General features: G+C 40.2%; 1 protein-coding gene across 3 annotated transcripts in view; it reads right to left on the bottom strand.

Moving 5' to 3' along the window:
• The window catches only part of dock4a (dedicator of cytokinesis 4a), a 365,685-nt gene that overhangs the window by 169,456 nt on the left and 180,055 nt on the right, over positions 1-16,174 (bottom strand). For all 3 annotated transcript variants that reach the window (XM_072267619.1, XM_072267621.1, XM_072267620.1), the window contains exon 13: positions 7,009-7,134. In XM_072267619.1, coding sequence (XP_072123720.1) covers positions 7,009-7,134 — 126 coding nt within the window. The remainder of the gene's footprint in view (positions 1-7,008; positions 7,135-16,174) is intronic.

Below are 16,174 nucleotides of genomic sequence, written 5' to 3'. Positions count from 1 at the left end.
AAATATATTACAATGTTCTTTAAAAAATTGATTTTTGTCACTTTCTTCTAAGCCTCCCCAGGGATCATACAAAATTGTATATCACCAAAGATAGGCAAGCTCCAAAACACAGAAAATATTTCCTCTGACTCTCAGTAAAGAAATTGATTTCTAGAATTTTAAGCAACATTTCATTAACACATCACTCATAAAACAGTTATAAGTGGCATTTATGAGACAAAAATTTAATTGTGATAATCAATTATACATGAGTCATGGGTTATTCAATTAATGCACACATTTCATCTTGTTTCATGTTATATAATGGAAAAACCTGTGAAAAACAAAACATGCAGGCCAAGGACAATCCAATTGGTAGCCCTTTCAGGCAGCTGAATGACTATGTAAAGTGCAATTCTGACTCCTATGCAATAAACTGGGAAACAGTTCTGTTGCAGAAGACCTTTGCATCCACAAAATGATGAAATTATTTGTGCATGAATTATTAAACATTGGTGTGTGTCAAATAATACATTTATAGCAAGGTGGGAATTTGAATCACCTCATACTGGATGCAAAATGAATTCACTGCATTCTCCCCAGAGTCGTAAAGCTTCTGTTCCAAATGTTTACTTACCTTTCCTTAAAAGCTACTCTGTCTTGTGCCACTTCATGTGACATAGCACTGTAATCTTAAAATAATTTATCCAAAAATGTAAAATTTCTCCAAAGCACCCTGCTGCCTCTCGGTTTTAAAGCTTTGCCACCTTGACATGAACCCAACAAGAAAACAATATTTTACTATTCCTTTTAACATAATTGGTGGTAATTTAAGGAGCAATACTCTGTCTCTCTTCAGAACTGTCTGCTCCAGTGGAAGTAGTCTCAATAAGTAGTCGTTCAAAATTAATGAATTCCCATGCTTCCATCAGCCCAATTAATCCATGCTGAATTTTCTCAACCATTTTAAGCTCCTCATTTACATGAGGTGCTAAGTCGTAATGATATTGTTATTATTCTGTATCCTAACCATTACTTCACTCCAATGTTGCTTTCAATAATATTCTAAACTCTCGTTTCTGTAAATGGGCCAAATTTTTGCTACCATTCCAAACAAAATTCGCCACGATCAGCCATTTGAAACCACAGCAAAACCCTGACCTCCTCGTGTGCTCCTTGCCTGTGGTTCAAAGTTCTAAATTCAAAGATTAAAGTAGAATTATTATCAAAGCCCACACATCACCATATACAATCCTAAGATTCATTTTATTGTGGGTATTTACAGTGGATACAAAGAAACACAACAAAATCAATGAAAAACTACACACAAAAACAGACAACCAGTGTAAAGTATGAGAAATTGTGGGGTGGGATCGATAGATAGATAAATGACATTGAAAACACGAGTTGGAGAGTCCTTCAAAGTGAATCCATAGGTTGCAGAATCAGCTCAATGTTGTGGTTGCCTGGATAGACAGATGGATTGAGAATCCTAAAAGTTTGCTTCACACAGCACGTAGGGACAGTGTTTCATCATACTTAGATCATACTGCCTCTCTGATTCTGTACCAGATTTGGGCTAATGCAGGATCTAAAACTCCACTGATTTTAATGATCTTAGTTACATTGTCGATTTGGAAGCAAAGGGGAAAGTAATTGTTTATTTTAATTGTTTCATTTTACAAACCATAGATATCTTGGGTGTTTCTGGTTCAATTTTTATTTGTTAGGATTATTTACAATGCCCAGATATTTAAAAACCAAAAATCCATCACGTTTTACAGCTGGCATTGCCAGCTGTTACTGCAGCACTGGAGACCCTGTTACTATTAAGATCAAGTTGCCAGACTCTAAATTGGCCATCTACCTTCAACCCAGGTAAGTACTGGCATTGCAGGGTCACAGGTAAGGAGCTGTGATTTGGATCATTGTTTTCAACAATTGATATTTTAAGCTTTATACATCAGAATCCCTGAGTCTCGCTATCCTCATCTACATCATTTATATTTTTTGCATTTATTGCACCATGTAAGGTAACTTTCCAGTCTTTAATACCTGAAAATAAATATTGCGGTTCCTATTTTCTTGTTGGATATGAAATAAACTTGCATCTGATGTGGCATGAATGCAGCCTATAAAGCATTGGCCAATAGTCCCCACCTGATATTATGCTGCAAGAGTTCAGATCCTTACTGATATTACATACCACCCCCACAAGACAGAAATCTTTTCCAACTACATTAACAGTACAGAACCTACATTTGTCTGCTCTGTGTCACATAATACAGTTAATTTACCAGTTAGCTTTGAATGCATAAATACCTTCTGTGAATTTTTAAACTCTCTCATATTATGCAAAATTCAATGGATAAAATTTGTCAGAAGTTATAGCTCCAATGCATCCCAAGTATAATATGCCCCAGATCTGTAATAATTAAAATGTATTTGCATATTTTACTGATAACAAGAATCCACTGCCCTCTATTGGTGGAAGTTATCATCTCATATTGGTTGAATGAATATCCTGTTTTTTTTAAAAGAGTTACACAAAAGGCAATAACTTCCATTGTGAGATCCACATGAAAATGTTCTTTGTTTCCCTGGATAACACCTGGTTGCTGAAACCCACTTTCAATCTCAGAGGAAGCCTCCCTATTGATACACTCCCATTTCTCACATCTGTCAGCATATAGTCCAGCAGGTGCTAACTTTGTAACTGCCTCTTAAAACTACACACCACAATATAAGCAATGTGATTCCAGTTTCCAGTGCTATGACTGAATGAAGGAAGCATGCAATGATAGGAGTGTGCTGGATTCTACCAGGGGCTCAGGTGATGTTGGAGAGGCTAATGAATATGTGCAGGAAGCAGGTTCTTTGAGCATGGAGATCATCCAGGGTTACACCCAAATTATAACAGGATATCTTTTATTATAGCCAAATGAGTTTAATGTTCACAAAGCCGTAATTGGCAAAAAAAGGTTATAGTACCTAACATATACAATAGAAACTAAAATAAAATCCCTTTCTTTAAACCCTACATTTCTAAGCTATTAGCAAATTTATCACATCTGGGAAGGCTCTTTGCCAGGCAAGTGATTTCAAAAAAAAAGTTCTAAAATATGCTGTAAATGAAAATCCAAATTGAAAACCAAAATTCTTTTGCAGATGTTTATAAGACCATAAGCATTGGAACAGAATTAGGCCAATCAGCCCATTGAGTCTGCTCTGCCATTCTATCCCATGGCAGCTAATCCTTTCCTGGATAAAGGGTTCAAAACTGATCACAGTATTTCATTTCAAGAGCACGAGAATACAAGAATGTAATGCTGAGGCTTTAAGGCATTGGTCAGACTGCACTTGGGAGTATTGTGAGCAGTTTTGGGCCCCTTATCTGAAAAACAAAAACAGGTGCTGGCATTGGAGGGGCTCCAGAGGGGTTTCACAAAAATTATTCTGAAACAAAATGGATAACATCAGGAGTGTTTGATTGCTCTGGGCCTGCACTCGTTGGAGTTTGGAACAATGAGGAGAGATCTCATTGAAATCTATCAAATATCTATCAAAAAACTGATAAATGTGGATCTGGAGAGGATGTTTCCTACAGTGGGTGAGTTTAAGACCAGAGGACACAGCCTCAGAATAGAGGGGCATCCATTTAGAACAGAGATGAGGAGGAATTTCTTTAACCAGAGGGAGGTGAATCTGTGGAATTCATTCCCACAGGCAGTTGTGGAGGCCAGATCTTTGGGTATACTTAAAGCATAGGTTGATTAACCAGTGCGTCAAAGCTTTTTACTTTGACTTAATTTGGTAACATCAGCAACAATGGTACTTTTTTTCTGTTACATACAACTTGAAAAGTAAATTTTGAAGCAATTTTATGATGAAGTTGAGAGTGCAACTGGGATTTGTTGCGATCGGCTGTCATGGGCCATCCCCTTTGATGCCACAGATTAAGGTAAATTGCCACAATATACAAGACGGGGTTTAAAGGTAATATGGTGAAATCAAACAAATTCAACAAGATATTTTCTATAGTGGAGGAGGCTAGGACCAGAGGACACAACCTCAGAATAGAAGGGTCTCCCTTTAGAACAGAGATAAGGAGGAATTTCTTTAGCTAGAGAGTGATGAATGTATGGAATTCATTGCCACAAATGGCTGAAGAGGCCAAGTCATTGGATCTATTCGAAGCAGAGGTTGACAGGATCATGATTAGTCAGGGTGACAAAGATTATGGGAATGGAATTGAGAGGGATAATAAATCTGCCATGATGGAATGGCAGCATGAACTCAATTGGACATTTGGCCTAATTCTGCTCCTATGTCTTATGGTCCAAGTGTGGTCTGACCATTAATCAGCTTAATCACAACTTGGTAAAAGATGGTTTATAAATGCATGCTATTAAGAAAATAGAAACAGGAAAAACCTAACGTATTATTACACTCTATATCATGGCCATGATAGATTCCCCCCCAAAAAAGGTGACTACTCATGGTAGTAGTTCAAAAAGAAACTTTTTTTGGTTTTTTTTTTAGGTAGAAAACAAGATTTGGTAAGATAAAAGCAGTTGTTAGGTTGAGAGGAGATGAGGCACAATGGGTGTATTAAAAACAAAAGCCAAAATTATTTAGATCAATGAACAGCAAATTACAGACATTGGCAGAATATTCTGTGAATTACGTTCTGATGTTGGAGTCCTCAAGGAAGCTATCAACAGCTGGCCAAGATGCATAAATTCTTTAACACTTGTGCTTGGAAATACATTCCAATGACTGCACCAGGTTACGCCTCCATTCTAAAGCATCTCTGTAGGTGACTCATCAGAGAAGGGATTTAAATGCCAATGTAGAATTAATAATTACAATATCAGTTAATAGAGAATTAATAGCCAAGTGTGCTTGTCAATAATATTATACAGCATTAACAGGGATAAACAGCTTAGTACAGTAGTAAGTTAGTATAAGAGGCACAAAAAAAAAGGAACAGGAATAATTCATTTGGTCTATTAAACTCGCTTGCCATTCAAAACATAGCAACCATATATTTTTAAGCACAGTACCATTAGTCAGTATTTGATACTCTCCAAAAAAGTATTTTCTACAAAAAAAACATTTTGACAGCAATGTATTATTCAAGAGAAGAAATGATGGTAAGTGACCAATAGTCAATGGAGTACTGAGCACAAAATGATTTTCCCAATAACAATGTGATAAAGATTAGAAATCCCAACTCTTTCACTTCTTCTCTTCCCAGCAACCAGGGACCCAAGCAGCTTTCTGGGCAAAGCAGCAGTTCACTTGCACCTTCAATCTACGGTTCTGGATTCGGTACTCATAATGTCATCTGCCTTCTCTCGATTGACTGATCACTTGGTGAAACGTCTCTACTCAGTCAGCAGGAGCAAACCTGAGCTTCCTGATTCTGCTATTTTCGATCTCCATCTAACTCTGACTTGCCTGTGGCTTCCTGTACTGTTATAATAGAACTCAGTGAAAGCTTGGGGAATAACACTTCAACTCTCTGGCCACATTACAGCCTTCTGAGCACTATATCCAATTTGCCAATTTCTCTTTACAAGCCTCATATGGTAGGCTGATCCTGAAGGAAGGAAGGTAGGTTGTCAACCAATAAAGAACATAGATCAGTCAAAAAGCTGAGTGGAGAAATGGCAGATGCAGTTTAATCTGGACAGGTGTGAGGTGTTGTACTTTGGGAGGACAAATGCAAAAGTAAATGGTAGGACCTTTGGAGTAAAGCGGCATCTTATGTTACAAATTCACAGTTGCCTGAAAGTGGCAGCACACATGGATAGGGTGGTAAAGGTGGCATACGGCATGTTTACCTTCATTGGTCAAGGCGTTCAGTATAGAAATCCAGTATTCATTTGCAGCTATGTAAATAAGCTGTTAGGCTATTGAGTACTGTGCACAGTTCTGGTCTACACAGTACAGGAAGGATGTGGAAACTTTGGAGAGGTGTTTTTAAAGATTAATGTCACGGGCCTTGTGGCCCATCAGGCCAGTGCTTTGCTGGTTTCCGTGGCGTGAAGTGACTGAAAGTACGAGACTCCCCCCAAGACAGGACGCCGGTCTATCACAAGGTTAACCCCCAGAGAATGCTGGTACCCATTCTCAGCTGGGTAGACTGGAACATTGTGTGGTTAAGTGCCTTGCTCAAGGACACACACACAGCCTCAGCCGAGGCTCGAACCCACAACCTTCAGATCACTAGTCCAACACCCTAACCACTTGGCCACACTTTTGGAGAGGTGTAGGAAAGGTTTATCAGGATGTTGTCTAGATTGGAGTGCAGCAGCCATAAGGAGAGGATAGCCAAATTTTGTTTTGTTTTCTCTGGAGTGTTAGAGGTTGAGGGGCAATCTGATAGAAGTACATAAAATTATAAGAGGCATCAATACCCTTTCTCCTCCAGGGTAGAAATGTCAAATACTGAAGGGCAGAGGTTTAAGGTGAGAGGAGGAAAGCTTAAACAAGATTTGTGAAGCAGAAGTTTTTTTTTTAAAAAAAGGACAGAGAGAGTGGTGGTACCAGGAACATTGGTGTGGTAGAAGCAGATATGACAGCATATGTACAGATATGACAGTAGATATTACTAGATATTAGATATTACTCAAAGCAGATATGACAGCAGATATAACAGTGAGGACAACAGCTATTACTATTTACTACTTAAGAGACATTTAGACAGACAGGCAGTACATAGAGGGCTAAGGATCATGTGTAACTTTCAGTATAGCATTCCCTCAGTACTGTTCTTAAATGTCAGCTTTATGTACAAAAATCTGGAATGGGACTGGCACTTAATCCATTATAACATTAGCCTTTTTGATTCCTATGTGCATGAATTATTTGATAATTCGAAGTCTTTAAAAATAAAGTTGTAAAACCCATAAATAATTTGTATAATCTGATGAGATTTTTCTTGCAATTTCTGTCCTATGAAAGCACTGTGGAGAAAATAAAATAGTTTCAGATTATCACTGGATTGCATTTCAAACCTACCTGGCATTATAATATCTGAGAAGCCTAATTTTCTGGTGATCGCCACACCTCTTGTAAACAAAACCGGGTACTCCCTTCGAATCTGATCAATATCTCCATGTAGCAACTGTAGTGCCACAGATAAGCCTTGAACCAAAAACAGATAAATAACAGTTTGAAATTTTGTGGAAAGAAAATCTTGTGCAACCAAACAACAGTTAAAATCAGCTGGATAACAACACAAAACATTATGGATACCCAAGATCAGTAAAAATAATAAGCAGTTTCTATCAACTTGCTTCAATGACTTCAATTATTTTGTTATGGAAAGCAGTAAAAATTATGCATTTTACTGTTCAGACCAGTTATCACATGGAGTTCGTTCTACTGTTCCTTCTTGCGAAGTTAACATTTATTCAATGAAATTCAAGTTTTTGAAAGACAATACCCCTTTAAATTTTGCTTTGTAATTATTTGAGCAACATATAATACTTAACAGTCCCTTAACAGCCCAAACTATATCCAAATGTATCCTGAACTGAAGACAACAGCTTTCTGCTTTACTCTGATCAATCTCTGCAGTGCAACTAAAGCATGCTACTATTGACCAGGTCTATGAAAACAGCTTTGTTCAGAACTAAAATGGTCTGTTTAAATAAACTTCAAAATATGATGCACTATTGAGTATACCAAGGAGAAATCTTAAATATCTGTGGTCTACATCTATTTTATAATTTATCACAGCTTAAGAATGTGTAAACCTAATACAACGCTCATTAAGCAAAGAAACCATTGACTTTGTTACTTTATGGAAAAGATCTGTGCCAAATACACAGGAAAGGGCCAAAGAAAGCAGTCTTTACTTCCGTCAAAGACATGGTGCTGGATCCATAACCGCGTCACTCTTTAAAAAGTTTCCCTAATTCTAAGAGTGCTAAGTCAAGTGAGACTGTGGTTTACCATTTTCTACAAGGTACAAGTCCGCTACATGAAACTGGCACTGAGACATACACTGACATGGAAATAAAACATGTGCAACAGTACACAAGTAAATGATATTATGGGACTGAGAAAATATCCAAGAATGTGGTCCAACACACACATTACAGAAATCTGCTGATTGATCAAAGTAATGCTATATTTTCATTTAACTGAAGATCCATACGATATCTTGGGCAGCAATCCAAGATTAATCCTTAAATGACAGAATAGTCTTTCTCTGATAGCCATTGCCAATTAACTGGACTCTGAAAGCTTGTGCTCATGCTGTACTTTATTTACTTGTTCACAAGGAGACCAACATGGCCCCTGTCAACACACTGCTCTGAAGTTTGAACCGAGAAATGCCATTTCTATACAAAATTGACTTGCAGTTACGGATATTAACCACTTGGTAAACTGTGCCTGTTCAAATTCCTTACTTGCAAGATCAATCGCCATTCACTACCTTGGTATTGTCCTTTTATACTATTTATTTTTATTGTAACTTATTTTGCAATGCCTACACTGTACTGCTGCCACAAAATAATAAACTTCATCACTTAGGTTAGTGACAACAAACTTGATTCTGACTCTACAGTATAATTCCACTACACCCCTAGAGCAGTGGATCAATGACCAGCCAAGAGAGTAAGAGCCTGCTTATCAAATTGCCTTTGATGGTAGCTAAAGCTGGATACACCCACTCAAGATCTTTGTGGTAGCTCTCTTTATGCCTCTGGCAAGTGGCTGCTAATGCAACTTCAGCTGCTAACTAATCTAACTACTGAATATAACCCTAGAAAAATACTCTCACAGGTGAAGTAAAGCTAATCTATATGCCTGTTCTTATTACATTCTGGAACAAGTGATGAGATTTAATTTGTACAATATAGAGTGCAATCAATGCAGATAGATACTGATGTGTGCTATAGTATAAATAACTCACAATCAACACAAGTATTTCCTCTCCTTCACATTCCTACATTCCTAACTCATTCACATGATGAAAAGTCCAATCATTTGATTTTAATGTGCACCATACAAGTACAATTCATTCTAAGATTAGCAATGATGCTTGGCTCCCACGTTGGGGGTGGGAACTATGTTAGCTTTTATAAGCAAGGACAATGGGTAATTTAACTTCACAAATGTGAGGCAGCAACCCCAGTAACCAGTACTTGTTTGATGAATGCAAATATGTCAATATGAGCACAAGATTCTGATCAATCACAAACAAGAGAAAATCTGAGATGCTGGAAATCAAAGCAATACACACTAAATGCTGGAGGAACTCAGCAGGCCAGGCAGCATCTGTGGAAAAGAGTAAACAGTGGACATTTTGGGCTGAGACCCTTCATCAGGACCAGAAAAAATGACATAAGGAGTCAGTGTAAGAAGGTGGTGGGAAGGAAGCAAGAAGTATAGTAGGTGATAGGTGAAACCAGGAGAGAGGGAGGGGTGAAGAAAAGAACTGGGAAGTCAATTGGTGAAAGAGATAAAGGGCTAGAGAAACAGGAATCTGCTAGGAGAGAACAGAAGGCCATGGAAGAAAGGAGCATGAGAAGGGAGTGATGGACAGGTAAGGAGATGAGGTGAGAGAGGGAAATAATAATGGGGAATGGTGAAGGGGGTTGAGGGGCAATTATCAGAAGTTCGAGAAATCAATGTTCAATACCTTCGATGTTGACCAGATCTGGTCAATACCTTCACTGTTTGATGTTCCATGAACTTCCACTCAATTTAGTGACTCAAGGAAAATATTACCTGACAGTTTATGGTCAAAATGTTTCCTTCATTGCTGCCACCCTCCTTCTGATTGTAAACCCTGCAGGCTTGCAAGTATCATGTTTTCTTACAAGGTAAAAGAAGGCCATTTAGTCCATAAGAGATTATCTGCTCTCAAATCATTCTCAACTATTCCATTCCCCCATTTATTTTCTCTATATAATAATCTATTCCATCATGCACCCATCAACTTCCCCCTGATTCTCCTAGTATCAGGAGCAATCTACAGCCAATTAAGTGACTGATACATTTCCAAAATGTTGGAGGAAACTATAGATCTGAAGATAACCCAGTGGGCCCTTGGGAGAACACGCAAACTCCACTCAAATGGGACACGGACTCCAAGTCAAATCTGGGTTATGGAACACACATCAAAGTTGCTGGTGAACGCAGCAGGCCAGGCAGCATCTGTAGGAAGAGGTGCAGTCGACGTTTCGGGCCGAGACCCTTCATCAGGACTAACTGAAGGAGTAAGGGCTTACACTTACTCACTCTTCCTTCAGTTAGTCCTGACGAAGGGTCTCGGCCTGAAACGTCGACTGCACCTCTTCCTAGAGATGCTGCCTGGCCTGCTGCGTTCACCAGCAACTTTGATGTGTGTTGCTTGAATTTCCAGCATCTGCAGAATTCCTGTTGTCTGGGTTATGGAGCTGTGCAATAGCAGCTGTTCTCAGTTTGGGAGTTAAAAAATTTAGGAGAGACTGCCTAAATGGAAACAACACAAAGCAGCTGGTCCTGTTTCATTAATTAAGTATCTTTGATGAACTATTAAACTAGTGACCATTCCCTATCTATGAGGGTGAAAAAGGAAGACAGGCAGCAGAGACCAGACTACAACCCAATTAAGGGTTTAAGATTATTGTGAATTCTTGCAATGACTGGCCAATTAATGCAATGACCAACTCATTAACAAGTCAACAAATTTACTGTGGTAGATGGTAATGAAAAGATGGAATAAAATTCAGGTAAATGAATTTGGTAAATGTTAGTAAATGTTAAAACACACATGATGGGCTGAATGGTCTTCTCCAGCTTCTAATTCATATATCTATACATATCCCTATTAATGTTCATGCATGAAGTATCTACAAGCACATTAAATACTTATATAGTTATAATATGTCACCACTAGAAAAACAAAATCAGCTCCAAAATTATAATAATCGTGTTCATCATGATTTTGCCTCATGCCAAAAGTCAATGATGCCAAACAAGCCAAATGCTCAAAGGCTTCTTTTCCAGGAATCAACGCAATGGCCTCAGCTTGAAGGCAGCTTCCGTGCTGGTTACCAACAGGGAGAGTAGCAGAGGACAGCAGCTATTGCTCCCTCACCATATGGCAAGCTATAACTAAAACAATCACTCCACACGAATTCCAAAAAAATGTTGCATTACAATGCATTGCTCAATAGAGATTATTAAATGTACTTTGAATGCAATAAAGCTGCAGGTGACAAAGGAATGCTTGAAGGACTTTCTTTGTAATTTTGCCAGAAGGCAGTGAAGCAATACGACTTAGATTTGAAGAGTATCCAGGAAACAAGATCAACGGATTCAAACTACTTAGAAAAATATGACCTAGCTTCAAAAGATTTCAGCATGGTGCTTGTTTACGTGGAACAGCTAGAGTGTAAAGGTGACATTAGATACACAGGAAGGTGGGTGTTGGGGAACTAGAAATTTATTATCAAGCCTGCTAACCACGATATCATCCTGCAAATAATGCATCTTCTATGACAGTAGCGGAACTGCCTTGTATTATGAACAAGAAGATTCTTTTATCTTTAGAATAAAGTCTGTGAATAATTTTCTGGAGTCTCCTTCAGCATAGTTTCATTTGGTGAGACTCTGGACACTCTTCTTGGGATACCAATCCTTCTCTTAGCAAACCAAGCCGATTTTAAAGAACATCTCAATGATTCCACACAAATGTAGAAATCCCAGAACATAATACTAAACAATATGCTTCTGCACCAGCTCTGAGATATTGAAAGCAATTTCAGTGTTTTAAGAGACTGAACAGGAATTGAGTTAGAATGAATAAGCAAAAAATCTGTTAGCATGCTGTGAATACTTTCAGAAATGTGCAGCAAAGTAGAGAGATTAACAATGTGCATTCTGACTGATAGCATAAACAGCTGCAAGCAGTGCCACTGAGACTGCCGGACTTAGATGTTCCTGGTAAATATAGATCGTGAGGGGGAAATCTTCTTCACTCGGGGTTATGACAGTGTGGAACAAACTGCCAGTGCAAGTGGTGCATACGAGCTCAATTTCAATGTTTAAGAGAAGTTTGCATATGTACATGGAAGGTAGGGGTATGGAGGGTTATGGTCCCTGTGCAGGTTGATGGGAATAGGGAGCTTAAATGGCTCAACACAGACTTGATGAGCCGAAGACCTTTTTTGTGTGCTGTACTTTTCTATGACTCTAAGGACAGCATGGATACAGAGACAGATAGCATGGCCAAAAGAAATTTGGAGTTGATGTAGTGACACTGCCTCTCAGCTCCACCGATGAGTTCAAGCCTGATCACTGGTGTTGTCTCTGTGGAGATTGCATGTTTTCCCTGAAACATGGGATGCCCATCCCCAGTGTTCCAGTTTATTCCCACATCCAAACGTGTGCAAGTTGGCAAGTTAACTGTCCACTGTGAATTGATACGTGTGCACCTAAGCAGTAGAACATAGGAGCTGATGATTGGAATGTGAAGAATGTAAAAATAGGAATAGTGTGGATGGGTATTTGATGGTCAACATGACGCCAGTGAGCTGAAGCACATAAGGTTGCTAAGGAAAGCAAGGACAGGGATGAAGGTCGTCTCGGCCATTGAGGGTGGGACAGTACTGATAAATGTCATCAAGGGTACAAGGAAAGTTTGTGTTTTTCATTACTTAGGTCTCAAATATTCAGGGTTTTTTAGGCTTTTGAAATCACTGGTGAACAAGTGAAGTTGTAGGCAGGTGATTCTGCAAAAACAGAAGTGTACATGACGCTGCTCTGGAGCAAAATGTTGACTTTTAGGTGATGATGGAATCTAGCTGACTGAAGATGATCACTGGATATATAAATATTACATGTTAAATACAAACAGCTGGTCAGGAACAGGAGCACCATTTCCCCCCAGGTCCAATGATATGTTGTTCCCAAGAGAGCTCTTCTCACATCTGGGAATTCCTCCTCCTGATACCAGCAGTTCCGACCTCATTGGAAAATACAAAACAAATATTTGTTAGCACCTATAGATTTTCTCTGTTGGCATGCACCCTGTTCACCATCAACCCTTCGCTTCTATTTGAGAACTTTGATGTACTTTCTGTGTCCTCTCAGCCCCTTGCCTTCATTACACCCATGATGTGCAATGGTCCCATCCAAATGCGGGGGCTCCTGTTTTAAGGATGATTACTGTATTCTGCTTGCTGTCTAACCAAGGCAGTAGCAGCTGGGCTAGAAATGGGAAACCTGATGGAAGCAATCCCAAATTGTCACAATTAAATGCACCTTTTTGATGGAACTATATTTATGTGACTGAACATTCATTTGTTACCAGTTTCACAATCTATTTAGGGTACCTAATTTAATGCTAGCATTTTATGCAAAATTGTGTTAGTTATGGAAAAAAGGTGAAATCAAATTCCTAGGCATTTACACCCACTGCGAAATACTTATTAAAACAATTTGATATTTGCAAAGCACATGATGATGATGATATAATGTTCCCACTTGGTTGATTCATCCTTTATCTAACAATTAGTCATAGTCATACTTTATTGATCCCAGGGGGAAATTGGTTTTTGTTACAGTTGCACCATAATAATAAATAGTAGTAGAACCATAAATAGTTAAATAGTAATATGTAAATTATGCCAGTAAATTATGAAATAAGTCCAGGACCAGCCTATCGGCTCAGGGTGTCTGACCTTCCAAGGGAGGAGTTGTAAAGTCTGATGGCCACAGACAGGAATGACTTCCTAAGACGCTCTGTGCTGCATCTCGGAGGAATGAGTCTCTGGCTGAATGTACTCCTGTGCCCACCCAGTACATTATGTAGTGGATGGGAGACATTGACCAAGATGGCATGCAACTTAGACAGCATCCTCTTTTCAGACATCACCGTGAGAGAGTCCAGTTCCATCCCCACAACATCACTGGCCTTACAAATGAGTTTGTTGATTCTGTTGGTGTCTGCTACCCTCAGCCTGCTGCCCCAGCACACAACAGCAAACATGATAATACTGGCCACCACAGACTCGTAGAACATCCTCAGCATCATCCAGCAGATGTTAAAGGACCTCAGTCTCCTCAGGAAATAGAGATGGCTCTGACCCTTCTTGTAGACAGCCTCAGTGTTCTTTGACCAGTCCAGTTTATTGTCAATTCGTATTCCCAGGTATTTGTAATCCTCCACCATGTCCACACTGACTCCCTGGATGGAAACAGGGGTCACCGGTACCTTTGCTCTCCTCAGGTCCACCACCAGCTCCTTAGCCTTTTTCACATTAAGCTCCAGATAATTCTGCTCACACCATGTGACAAAGTTTCCTACCATAGCCCTGTACTCAACCTCATCTCCCTTGCTGATGCATCCAACTATGGCAGAGTCATCAGAAAACTTCTGAAGATGACAAGACTCTGTGCAGTAGTTGAAGTCCGAGGTGTAAATGGTGAAGAGGAAGGGAGACAAGACAGTCCCTGTGGAGCCCCAGTGCTGCTGATCACTCTGTCAGACACACAGTGTTGCAAGCACACATACTGGGGTCTGCCAGTCAGGTAATCAAGAATCCATGATACCAGGGAAGCATCCACCTGCATCGCTGTCAGCTTCTCCACCAGCAGAGCAGGGCGGATGGTGTTGAACGCACTGGAGAAGTCAAAAAACATGGTTCTCACAGTGCTCGCTGGCTTGTCCAGGTGGGCGTAGACACGGTTCAGCAGGTAGACGATAGCATCCTCAACTCCGAGTCGGGGCTGGTAGGTGAACTGGAGGGGATCTAAGTGTGGCCTGACCATAGGCCGGAGTAGCTCCAGAACAAGTCTCTCCAGGGTCTTCATGATGTGGGAGGTCAATGCCACCGGTCTGTAGTCATTGAGGCCGCCGGGGCCGGCGTCTTCGGCACAAGGACGAGGCAGGACGTCTTCCACAGTACAGGAACCCTTCAGAGCCTCAGGCTCAGGTTGAATACCTGGCGAAGTACTCCACATAGCTGAGGGGCACAGGCTTTGAGCACCCTGGTACTGACACCATCCGGTCCTGCAGCCTTGCTTGGGTTGAGACGTTTCAGCTGTCTTCTCACCTATTCAGCCGTGAAGCCCACCGTGGTGGTTTCGTGTGGGGGAGGGGTATAGTCATGAGAGCAGGCTGGGGGACTGTGAGGAGCGGTAGGAGGGGAGAGTGGAATATGTGTTGGTTGGGGGCCGACAACAGATGGCTCATGTGGGGGATGGGCAGGGGTCACAATGTCAAATGTGTTAAAGAACAGGTTAAGTTCGTTGGCCCTGTCCACACTGCCCTCAGCTCCTCTGTTGCTAGTTTGCCAGAACCCAGTGATGGTCCTCATCCCCCTCCAGACCTCTCTCATGTTGTTCTGCTGGAGTTTCCACTCAAGCTTCCTCCTGTACCTGTCTTTAGCCTCCCTGATCCCAGCTTTCAGGTCCCTGTATTGCCCTCAGCTCCTCCCTATTTCCATCTCCAAACGCCCTCTTTTTAGCATTCAGGATGTCCTTAATGTCCTTTGTCACCCATGGCTTGTTATTTGAATAACAAAGGACAGTTCTTGTCAGACATTGACAATATATTGCAAAATGTATCACAATATGGGAAATAAAGTATTCTGACCTATAATGCCTCCACTATAAATGCATTTCTTAATACAAGTTGTTCTTCAACTGCAGGTATTATACTCCAATAGGTGCAGGGGTACATGTACATCTCCAGGACCAAATGATATTTATTCCAGAAATCTATGAGAAACAATGGTGGAGATTGCTGGGGCCATGAAGGAGATCATTGCATCTTTGTGAGCCAGAGAAGTGCAATTCCGGAGGATAGCTAATTTTGTTCCTTTAAGGGCATCAAGGACAACCCAGGTAACTGCAGGACAGTGAGCCCTATATTAGTGGTAAAGAATTTAACAGAGAACATTTGAAAGGACACTCAACCAGCCAATCTATCACATTCCTATCTGCACCTTTGTTGCCATCTGAGATTCTACCAACAACAGTGTTGTCATCAGTTGAGCTTAGCCATACAGTGATGAGTGTAGAGTAAGTAAAGCAGTGGGTTAAGCATGCATCCTTGAGATGCGCTGGTGTTGATTGTCAGCGAGGCCAAGATGTTATTCCTGATCTACAATGACCGTAGTCTCCTGATGAGGAATTCAAGGATCCAGTTGCAGAGGGAGATACAGAAGTTGAGGTTTCG

Source organism: Mobula birostris, chromosome 9 (assembly GCF_030028105.1).
Source record: "Mobula birostris isolate sMobBir1 chromosome 9, sMobBir1.hap1, whole genome shotgun sequence".
Taxonomy (NCBI): Eukaryota; Metazoa; Chordata; class Chondrichthyes; order Myliobatiformes; family Myliobatidae; genus Mobula; species Mobula birostris.
Note: the sequence above shows the minus strand (reverse complement) of the source record. Positions and strands in the feature narration are given on the sequence as shown.